The sequence below is a fragment of the Clarias gariepinus genome, chromosome 1, assembly GCF_024256425.1.
Source record: "Clarias gariepinus isolate MV-2021 ecotype Netherlands chromosome 1, CGAR_prim_01v2, whole genome shotgun sequence".
In the NCBI taxonomy this organism is placed as follows: Eukaryota; Metazoa; Chordata; class Actinopteri; order Siluriformes; family Clariidae; genus Clarias; species Clarias gariepinus.
This window is the reverse complement of record NC_071100.1, coordinates 15469770-15482209: the sequence shown is the minus strand read 5'-3', so window position 1 is coordinate 15482209 and position 12440 is coordinate 15469770. Positions and strand designations below refer to the sequence as shown.

General features: G+C 38.5%; 1 protein-coding gene across 14 annotated transcripts in view; it reads right to left on the bottom strand.

The window, feature by feature from the left end:
• LOC128518912 (adhesion G protein-coupled receptor L2-like) overlaps positions 1–12440 on the bottom strand; it is a 133236-nt gene that overhangs the window by 52812 nt on the left and 67984 nt on the right. For all 14 annotated transcript variants that reach the window (XM_053492306.1, XM_053492346.1, XM_053492326.1 and 11 more), the window contains one exon: positions 510–812. In XM_053492306.1, coding sequence (XP_053348281.1) covers positions 510–812 — 303 coding nt within the window. The remainder of the gene's footprint in view (positions 1–509; positions 813–12440) is intronic.

The window sequence follows — 12440 nt, the reverse complement described above, 5'->3', positions numbered from 1 at the left end:
AAAAAGTAAATAAAAAAAAAAGGGAAACTCATGAAGAACTGCAGAAGCAGAGATAGGGAATGCAAAGTAACCAGCATAATACTGCAGTCTGTCTCCCCTCATTAATGCCTCAGGGCCAAGCTTTTCTCCTAAAACCATTTCCAAATGGTTCAAAGAAACAAATCAAGCTGTGTGGATGCTCATCTAATCCAAAAACAAGCTGTCACAACACAATAGTCACATGACTCTGTGCATAAATAAACACAGCAAATCACCGGCGCTAAATTAACTCCAAGAATCAAATAAACTCAAATGTTAATTTCAGCCAGGGCGGCCTATCCTGGCCTGCGGGGAAATGTGGATCTGTAGCAATATTTCTTCTTCCCCGTACATAAATCTCTCTCACGCACTCAGACACACATACACACAAGATTCTTTCCAAACATAACCTCTCCACATTCGGCCCCATTCTGACCTCGCTCTACATTAGTAATCCGAAACGGCCTGCACGCATCCACATAACAACTCACCTCTGGTTCCTTTAGGACATGGCCGCTCCACGGTGACGCCCCTGTGTGTCCGAGGCCAGACAATGTCTCTGATCTCAGTGCTCTCACAGAACTGTCTGCTGGAGGGAGGAGGACCAGCGTTAGTGGGATCTACAGCCCCGGGGTTCTCCAGCGCAGTGTCATGAGCTCCTCTGGTCAGTTTGGGATTGATGGTGACTGTGGTGTTGGCGGGAAGACGACGTGTGAAGCTGCTGCTGGTGCTCACGGAGGGCGTGGTCCTTCTGGGGAACGCCGTGGACGTGAGCCCGTCTGCAAGCGTCGACACTGTGTGAAGAATTTCTTATCGTTAGCAAGTGTACTTAAGTAAAGCTGTGAAATTGATCGACAAGACTTGAAGTTGTAAGGGATGTTAGCTACATTATGAGGTTAGGTTACCTTAGTGTAATACAGTAAAATATGGACGGGTTGAGATCCATATTCTTATCCTATGTTGATATTCATCAGATAGATCAATAGATAGATAGATAGATAGATCGATAGATCGATAGATAGATAGATAGATAGATAGATAGATATTTCTTCAATTGATATATATTTTAGTCGCAATAATCCTGCTGGGTGATATATTACATCACAAATATATTTTTTTTCTGAGACATATTGAGTATTATCTGTTTATTATGAGGCCAGCATGTAGCTTAACGTAGCAGATAAAATTGTTTATTATTATTATTATTATTATTATTATTATTTATACAATACAAGTGTAACATTATCTAAGCTAGCCTTCTAACACCACCATACTTTAAATCTTGTAGCTTACCGGCTAGTTTACGCTGACGTTCACCAATACATTCAAGACAGTTTTATTTGTTTCTTCATTATAAGGCCAACATAAAGCTTAACCTAGCAGATTAAATAGTTATTTTTTCATTTCTGTTGTTGTTGTTGTCGTTATTATTATTATTTAGACAATATATCAGTAACATTAGATAAGCTAGCCCCCTACCTTTACACAGCAATGCTTTAACATTAACAAGCTTGTGAGTTACCTTTCTACAAGCCATTTCCTCCCTTTATGCTATACTGGAACTTAGTTTCACTCACAAAATATTACTTTTATCTACACAATAAACCAGCAAAATTGGCTAAGCTAACTATCTACCTGCCATATTTTAAATATCCCTTAGCTTGCATTAGCATTTCAGGCTAATTCCTACATTGAGCTTTCAAGTTAGTAGACATGTTTACTAGGCAGCTTTTCTAACATCTTAAAATCCTTCAATATTTTGTGTAAAAATAATGTTAATAATAAAATAAATAAAATTAGCAACATTTAGAGCAATTATATTGTTATTAAAATAGCACCCAAGTTTGTTAACAAGCTACTGAGAGCACATTAGCACGTTATTAGCATCTGACATTTTCATTTCCCCACAGTTAATTAAAACCTGTCAAAATGTTTCTTAACCTTACTGCAGACAAAAAAAAAAAAAAAACCTTAATTATATATTAATTTTATTAGCATAATTGAACTTTTTAAACATTAGGCTTACTACAGTATATAACTATTCACATTTTTATTCACCCCTGAAATGTCTTAATTTGTGAGTAACTGGTCTTCCATTGACTTGACCACATAAATCGGCTAATGACCAAACAGATGGCGAGTTGTTTTTACTGTAACTATTTTTCTTTCCTTTTCTTTTTTTTTTTTTTATAGACTCACACTTTAGGAACCATGGACATAAAAAAATCTCTCATCAGACTTAAACATCTGGTAACCCCTACAGAAAAGTACAACACCTTACACACTGAGGGTTGTGTGTGATAACGGCTGGTGTGAAGTGCACTGTTCACACCACTTTTTTGTCAGATACAGTGATAAAAAAAGAAAAAGAAAAAGAAAGGTCTACCACCTATCCAGGATGCTGCTTCTTTTTTTTTGTCCCCACTACAAAACCGATAGCAAAGCAAACGTCTAAGCGTTGCCATCTTTCATTTTCTGCATTTCAGTGTAAATGCCGACTCGTCACTTCGCCTGGGTATCATCCTCACAGGAGCTGTTTGTTACTCCGGCCAGATTAAATGTCAGCGGTGAGAGACATAGCCGAGCCTCAGTGCATTTCACTTTTCTCTGACATTACCTATATTATCACTTAATAATGTGTGTCTAAGCAAGAAAGAGTAAGACCTTGTGGAAATTCCTCTAGACTGTATCTGGGATACAGTAAAAAAAATACTCATGTTGAGTGTTAGATTTCTAACAAGATCTGCAGTTTTTTAAAATTTCATATACATATTTTTCAAGCATGTTTGTCTCTTAAGTGAGATGGTGAACGGCTTCATGATGCTAAGTATCGGGCCATGTTTGAGCTCCTTCTTGTATGCTTCACTGTGTGAGAGAACAGTCATATCAATTCACTAACCCACTTTGCGCTGGTACGATAACGCCAAGAAAAGTGTAAATGTGTCTGTGGGCTGGCTGAACGCAGTCGAGGCCACTTGAATCAGGGCTGCTAGAAAAGTGAGCTTGCCGTGCACCACGCCAAAAGGGGAAAGGGGGGCAGGGGATTGTAGCAAGAGAGGAAATATCACATATCTGGCAACCCATCATCGGACACAGATCTCCATTTCCTGTGTGCGCGCAAACGCACCCCGGGCTGAGGTCCAAGCCACCAATCTGGAACATCTTTTCTTTTGTTTCTACATTCCGGTAAAATATGCAGTTCATTATTTCCCTCCTTCGTCGCACTGAGAAAACCCGAGCAACCCGAGAGGGACAAATAAGCTAGAGCGCAACGATCCAAACCCTCTGGGTCATGGCACTCTACTGATAATTTACTGATTTATACCTGCAATGAAATGAGACAGCAGTAAGAGGAAGCTGATGTTTGTTTTCTCACTTACACACTCCATTCATTCGCTCGACACTATATTTTATTTAATAATAGACACTACATCCATTTTTCATTCTTAACACAGAAAGCCCTGTCATGTTACACCTCTTTCTTTCTGTGAATAGGACTGAATAGGATTCAAAAGTTCAATTCTCCAAAAAAACGCTTCTCTAGGTTGTAACAATGCAGCATTTTTTTCTACATCAGAAGAAAACTCTCTAGGAACCTCCTTTTTTTTTTTTTACTTGTTCCTTTTGATGCTTTCAAATACCTGATACTGACTTCCTCTTCATATACTGAAATCAACCTAAAGGTGAGGTATTACCTTAAAGGACACTATGCAGATTTTTCTTTCTTTCTTAACTTCAATACCTACAGTATATGATGGCATGCAAATTGCTCTAACGTTCTCATGCTTTGGGTTAATGTGTTCAGTTCAGCATAGGACGTATACAGGTATCTGTACAAGTATAACAAGTATCTGATTTTTTTCTCCCAAATAGTCTACTGGTTTCTTATTCTTTTGTACCATATAAAAAAACAAAAAGGGGAAAGAAAGAAAAAACTCCCCAGACATCAAATGTGTTCGTCCAAGTAAGCCAGTCTGCTGACCCTTACAGCCACCCTTACAGTTCAGCCCGGGCAGAGGTCACAGCCAAAACTCAACATGAACCATAAAAGACAAAAAATTGGCCTGGATGTGTCCGCAGCAAAAAAACATCTAGACCTGAGTTGTCCAATAAATCATAAGATGATATTTTCTTACTGAGTAGTCCATACGAGTAGTTAAAGATAATGAGCTACTGTCCTACTATCATTACCATCATTTTCTGAAACTCCAAGTATCCAGCACACAACGTTCCAGGATTTAAATGAAAACCATTTTAAGTTTCACAACATACAGTACTCTGCAAAAGTCTTGAGCCACCATGCATTTCCTCATATTCGCTAACAACGAACCAGACACTCGTATTTTTAACACGGCCTTAAGCAACAGTTTTCCTGGGTTCTTGAAAGATTTTTTTGACTTTGACTTTTCAGTTCAGTCCCTGTACCTGAGCAGTTTCGGAGCAATGTTTTTTGATTGTTAAGCCGCACAGTGACCTATGGATCATTCCAGCATAAAAACATTTGACGTACATATGATGACAGATAATCAGGCCGGTGATTATTATACTGGTGATGCTAACTGCTGAGTGGTTGGAACAGACGAGAGGGGAAATGAGGTCGCTGCTGAGGTTCTTATATAAACACCCACTTTTTAAATGGTAATGGTATTTAGGCACTTTGCACTCTGTTACAGTTTAGTTTAATATCGCTCAAGACTTTTGCACAGTACTATATCACTTAAACACCTGACAAATCATCACCTTGTAAACCCAAGCAAAAAACCTGTGCATCCTGAGAGGCTTATGTTGACGTCATTAAACTGCATGTCGATCACCTATCACAAATCATAACACCGCTACTAGCACCGGAGTTGATTTCTTGTCCACATTCAGGTAAATGGTCTTCTGCGGCATTAAAAAAAGCAAAGAAAAGGAGTAAAAGGAGAAGAAAAAGACCAAGAGAGGTAAACAACAACCCAGTCCGCCTCACTGTTTCTTCTGACATCTCCCGTCTGGCAGCTCTACAATTTTCTTTTGATTATGCCGACCAATTTCACAGGCGGGCAGAAGAAAGGAACGCTTGGGGGTCGTCCAGCAGCGCTCACCGGGAAACGAACCTCAATTAGCTGTCATTTTAAGAGTCAGTGAAGTCAGCAATAATCAAAAATCAAGGACATGTAGTCCATCAGAGGCGATGACTGTCAGCAATAAGGTGTGAGCAAGCTTAAATAAATGGACAGGAGAAAGCTCATGTGTGCTTAACAACATGAAAAAAGAAAACACAAAGCCTTTCTTAACTCTAAAAGATCCTGCTTACGTAGTTTGCTAGCTAGAAGCACACAAACTTCAAGCAAAGTAAACTTCCAACTTTGTGTGAAGATCCCTCGCGCTCGAGTTTCCAGATGGCTGCTTGCTGAATGAACTACAAAAGCTTTTAAACGAGTATGGAAACATACCAGCCATGAGACAATACAATAATAATGGAAGGATCAGCACATGTTTGTTTAGTCTGGATGAACCAAATGATGCTGCAGTTCCTCAAGCAGGCTTCTGTGCAAAGTGGATTCTTGGGGGGGAGTTACCAAGTAAAAGACCAACAAGTGCAATAAATTAATAATATTAAGTAAAAACGCTCACATTTTGGAAACACCTTTTGAAATTCTTAAACAACTCATATGACAAATGATGCACGTACAGTATGTCTATTTTGTAATCCGTTTTCATTTTAGTACAAAATTAACATTTCTTGGACGAAGACCACGAAGGAAGGAATTGGACCCGGACCCTGGAGGTGCAAGGCGACAGTGCTAACTAGTAAGCAACCGGTGAGCTTATATAAGTTTGGACACACCTTCTAATTCCATGGTCTTTTCTGGTTTTCATTTCTTTCTACACTGTAAAACAAAGCTGAAGGCATCCAAAATATGCAATAATATCCTCTGAACAGTTGATATTGAGATGTATCTGCTACTCATGTTCTGTAAATCGTTCATAACGGCTCTAACCTGAGATGCTGTTTGAGATTAATTAGAAATTTCTGAGGCTGGTAACTAAATGAAAGTTTTGGTCTTGCTTTCTTGGGATGGTCTCCAAAAGACCCAGTTTCAACATGATGCTTGATAGGTTTTGCAAATGCACTTGACACAATACTGTTCTTGCAAGAACTGTGCAAGAGCAGCTGACCTTCATGTCTTTAAATAACAACTGACTGTTGGATAGTTAATTACATAATGCCATAAGTGCTATTTTTTATAGTTTTGACTGTTCAAATGTATATAAATATAAAGTGAAAAAGTATTCTTTTGAAGAAAAAACATATTATGTTTTACATTTCATATCTGAACATATTGTATATCAAAGTAATATATATAAAAACTTGTTTTTCTATTTTCCTTCTAAAAGTAGAACGGAATAAACAACATGTAATATATTCAGATCAAAAGGTTTCTCCGCCTTTTTTTTTTTTTTTTATGTTTTTAAGGCTCGAGTGTGCAAGACTCTGCAGATGTAAATCCCGCTCCACACACCAGCACAGAATTATGAGGCATTGCTTTGCTCTGCTACTTCAGCCTGTATGAATTGGGCATTAAGCAGCAAAACAACACAATGTGGCGAAGCTAAATTTGAACTTTTAATGGGATTTAGGTTGCAAGTTGAGCTCTAACTTTTAATAGGTTTCAGGTTCCAGGATTAGATGTCATTAAAAAAATAAAAGCAAAAGAGCTCTTTATATTTCACACAACAGCAGGAAAAAAATCCTCATCTTAAATGTCATGGTAGAAATACTGACAGCAAAAGAAAAATAATGCGTGTTATTTGTCTTAATTCCTTATTTAAAAAACAAAAAGAAAAAAGGAATAAAATGGCGTCAGCGGCTTTTAACATGTAGACAATGTGATCCGTGAATAAAGAAATGACTAAAAGCGGGGTGAATAAATGGCCTTCAGTGAGGCAATTCATCAGCGGCTCGTCATCCTGCCGATCGATCATGTGACCCAGTGACCAAAGTCATTTGTGACTGCTTCCTCGCATATCCCGGGCCTAAATCAAATCCTGATTGAGACAGATGCCTGTTTTATCTAGCGGTCTGATTTTTCGCGAGCTCTCATGGCGCGGGTTGTTCCGCCACCTGTCACTCGACAGATTTGTTTCGACCTCTGGCAACACCTGCGACACACAGACACACGCCTTCCTCTGTTAGCATCGGAGGCAAAGCGCCACTTTACCCAGCAGCTGACGGCATACAATATAGAGGTGTGATGAGGAACAGGCTCCGGGCGCTGAATCTCAATTCAGCCGACTGTTTTTGATCGGCATCACGCTGTTCGGTTCTCTCAGGCAAAGCAGCCTTAGCAAACTTTACATCTTTTACTAAAGTTCAATGACCCAGACCTCCAGTGCACAGAAGAGCAAGAAGGCTTAAGCTTAAAATCTGCACCACTTAAGGAGGCATTTCTAAAAGTTAATGCTTGGTGCTGGAGAAATCAGCGATCAATAAGTTTTCTCCTGAGATGCAGCAGAAATATTAAAGGGCCTAAACTAAGCTAAACACAGCAGAAGGTTCTTGCAAATAAGGAAGGCAATAAAAAAAATGAGGCTTCTCTTTAAGGACTGCGTGAGTAGGCCTCTGCTTTGATTGCACATCATTTGAAACTCTGAGTGACCTGAAAGAGCTGTAAAAGTAATCATTCTACACAAGATTTATTTTAGGGAAGCAAATCTGTTGTTATGTAAGTGGCAGCGCCACTCCAGACGACCTGATTTTGTCGAATCACCTCTCACCATGATTACGACACTCTTAAATGCATGCAGATGGGAATCTGTCTCAGTTTCCTATTTTGTTTTTTTTCCCCCATAAAAAGATAATTATAGCCTGAACTTCGCTTCTTGCTTCAATTATCGATTTTCATCTTATTTACTGCTGATGCTGATGAAATATCCGTGAGCACGGGACATGCAGGACTCAAAATAGAGAATTAGGATTTATTAAGAGTGGGTGATATGAACAAAAAATATAATATCCTGATACTCGAGGGCATTTCAAAAGCATACAGTATCCGTTATAATAGGTAGATTTGCTAACAAAAATTTGCCTTAAAAAACATTTTTAAATGATTAACATGCAGTGTGATTGTATATGCCATATATGAGGGGCGTCCAAGTCAAACTGGGACTTTTTGTCTCATGAGCAGAACAATGAAGCTGATTAAAATTTAAAGAAGACTTCAAGCACAGTACTGTTATGAGACTCTTAACCGCAGTAAAACATTTGAATGGTGCCCACTGCAGTCTTTCCTGTGAACACTGTCGTTCCAAGTAAAACGGCTGATCCTTGAAAATCAACGGGATAACTCGTTGCCAGGTTGCTGAGGAGACGCATCTGTCTTTGGGAACTGTACGCACAATCATTTACCAACACCACTTGCACAATACAGGAACTCGACTGGGAGTATTGCCTGTACACTCCTGACCTTTTTCACATGTTTGGGCCAGTTAAGGAGTTTTTGGGAGGTTAGTGTTTCAGAGGTGAAGCAGGCAGTTCGATCATGGCTCTGGCGTACTGAGAAAATTTTGAAGCACTGGGAGGGAATTCAAAAGAGAAATAAAGTTTTTTTTATTTATATATATATATATATATGTTCTGTTATTCTGAATAATCAAAAGTCCCGGTATGAACTGAATACCCCTCATACAATATTTGAAATGATTGAGCACAATATTATTATGATTATATTGTACTACTACACGGCCAGAAACCTGATAACCCATACTTATGTCAGATTATTATAAAGCTTCTATTAGGCATGCATTGCTTCAACTAAAAGCAATATTTGTTGTATTTCATCAACTTACCGGGGTTAATCAATAGTTTCAGTCTTCAGAGATTCCATATTCACTAAATATAACCGATTCGGTCTGAATTTATGCAATCTGATACGAAAACGATGATTTGGTGAAACAATCTCCTTCTGTGGGTATAGCCCAGATTTGCTAAACAGACACTCATCATCCGCTAATCACGTCGGTCGAACAGGTGCTCAGTGATTCTCGACTATGTAAATGTAAACCGTTAACAGACTGATACTCTCCCATCACAGGCTCTTAAAAGACACGGGCGGATCGGTGCCAGCATGCGTTTGGCAAACCCTAATTTACAAGTGCCAAGCTGCAGCTTATTATCCTCAGCACAGAAGCCGTGCCTCTGGTCAAACGAGAAAAAAAAACAACAACAACAACAAAAAAAAAAAAAAAACAAAGAAGACAAACAGCGAGTCTGAGAGAAGAGACACAATGCATGTTTCTTTTCTGCTTTCATTTCGACTCCACATGCCTCTACTTCCCTGGCGCCATGGCAACAGACCTCAAGGCTCTCCCCAGCGAGGTTCTTTCTCCTCTGGATGGGGACCTTTAACCTCGCTAATGACTCTGAATACATGAGTGACACACACCAGTGTGCGCTCGGTTAGCGTTCATATAGCAGTGCGCTTCTCATTTCGCATTTCATCTCAATGATGGACGCGATCGCGGCAAGACGTCGGGACACTCGTCTCGATGAATCGCGCTACATCTCCATGAAGCCTCTCGTGACTGATGAAAGTAATTAATTTTATGGTTTCACTCGTTGCCTCTAAGATCAATACTGGCTCTAAGGCAAATCCATTTTCTCTGCATTAATTTGAAAAATCTCCTGGAAATGATTAGCTCGTGTGATTATGACTTTCTAATTCTTTAGGCCAAGGTAATACTGTGTGTGTGCATTTCAGGCAATCCTTTTAAATATCACTATGAGGTGTTTAATTTGCCGGTGCTTAAGTGTGTTCAGTACGTATTTTATTGCCAGGCTCCTTTTACAGTAAAAACCCATAAAAAAATCAGTTGAATCAGTGTGATTTCCTGTTTTATAGCCATGCGTTTGTTTCATTTTCTAAAACCTCCAGGCACCAATCCAAACTCAAATCCAGGAAGACACAAATCAACAAAACAACCCACTAAAATGTTTCATTAATATTTAGTATTATTTTAGATGTAGTCCTTCATTATTAGCATTTATTTGGTTAAAAATTTAAGTATGTGATTTCATTATAGTTATCAGCAACAACGCATTGTGATTTTATATGACTGTTAATTAATTAGCTTAGCTTAGATCTCCATATAAATCTTTTTTTCTGGAATTGTTCTAATTTAAAATTGTATTACAAATGTAATAAATCCTGTGGTAAATTTAAAATACAATTTCACTCAAGTCAAAAGAGAAATGTATAAACTTTTACTTCAACAATTTACTTTAGTTATTTACTCAAGTTAAACTAGCATCTGTATTCCTGTAGCTAGCATGCTAACAACTCTGCCCATGCAAACTAGCTGAAGGCTGATTAGCTAGACTATGATGATAAATACTCAATACCAAAAGCTGTCTGACACTAAAACCGGCTGTATAACTCTACAAATATATGATTATAGTCTATATGATATATTATTAAAAAGCTATCAGTACTTTAATCATCATAATATAGCTAGTTATACAGTAGATATTTTAGCTAGTGTACTAATGCTCAATTTATTAATTTCTGTAAAAAATATACAAAATTTTACCACACAGAAACAGATTTGTGTGTGTGTGTGTGTGTGTGTGTGTGTGTGTGTGTGCAAGATTTAGTGAAGACATACAGTAGCATCGTAGCTCCAAAGAATTAGCAAGGACGGTAGCAAGATGGAAACGGCCCCCCTTTTGAGTTAATTTTTTTAAGGCAGCCAGTGCCAAGAAGAATCACAAATTAAACTTAATTGAGGTTTAAAGTCTATTTATTTTATATTTTCCTTTATTTTCCTTTTCTTTTCTAAATGTTTTGGTTGTTTTTATATGTTAGTTATCTGTACGTATAGTTAGTTATATAGTCTATAGTTATTAACCTAGTTAACCCAGTGTAAGTATGTATCCAATGATGTAAACATTAAAGCACTTTTTGCTCTGGATAAGAGCGTCTGCCAAATGCCTAAATGTAAATGTAAATATGTAAAAATATAATTACAGTGGTAAAAATTGTTAAAAGTATTGTTAAAAAAGCATTTTTGCAATGCCCCTTTTTTGCCTTAAGTCGCCTCTGTAATGGATTAAATCCGTATGCTAAGGTGCCACTGTACACTCCGGATAGGGCAACAGTCATTTAAAAGCTAACGGCAATTTAGCATAGCCAGCAAGGCGTGTTTTAAAGAGACTACAGGAAACTGGACAACAGAGTGTTTCCAAAAAAATCTCAGGCTCAAACTCGGGAGCCTAGAGCTTTGAGGCTTTTTGAATGCTACCTACTGCACCCGCTGTGCCACGCCTCTATGGTGCAATTCATGGATTAAAGTAGAAATAAGACACCTTTTTGTTTGTTATGCACATTATTATAATCTTTATCCTTCGGCTATATATAGTGTAAGTGATGTAAGCCTAAGGGACAAGCCGAAACCCCTAACCGTGAAGTTCAGCACACTGCAAGCATTGAGAAAAAGATTAGTTAATTAGCACGGTTCCTGATATACAATACAGAAAGGATCTCCGGTACAGCACTGCTAATCCATTTATGCGTGTCTCAGCTGTTCACAGCCCGGCAGTGACCAGTGAAATACGATCCAAGAGCTCGAGCCGCATTCCAAAACCGTTATGTTGTGTAAAGAGAACTCCTACACCATCGGGTTGTGCTTCACCAATGTCAAAAGACATGTGTATTGTGGCACGACTCCAATATTTCCATGCCAAGTTTAACAAGCGCCTCATGCGGCACTGTTATCGTGAGAGCTACAAGTGGCCCCGCATGCTGTGAGCTTGAGAGGAGCTCTTTAATACCACACCAGGAGATAAAGGCTTCACTTGGGCTCCTGTCGCATATGAAAAAAGGAAGCAACCTTTGTTCATATTAGTTTTTTGTCTTTCTTGAATAAATTACCCTATCTATGTCAGCTTTCACCCTGAAACAACATCAGAGATATTAAAGGAAGACCATGATAAGCAGCAGTTCTTAGACTTAAAAAGGTGGAATTAAATACAAATACTTAACAGCACAATGAAGCTATTTATTTATTTTATTTTTTATTTTTTTGCATATCATAGCTTGTTAAGAAGCCGGGGATAGGGATGTAGGGTCAGCCATGATACAGAGCAGATAGGGTAAAGGGCTTTGCTCAATGGCCCAACAGCTTGGCAGTTCTGGAGCTTGAGCGCTTAGCCTTCTAATCAGTAACCCAAAGCCTTAACCACTGAGCCTACATTGTCCCTGTGCCATTAGTGTAAACGTATTAGTAGCATTCTGCTGTTTAGAAATGTTTAGCATTACAGGAACCTGAGGAACATTTAGGGCTGACTGCGAATACCAGAAAAGCCAATGAAATGGTATCCTGTATCTTCATAATAGCATCATGTTACAATATTCCTACAATTCACTTTATCTTACAAATGC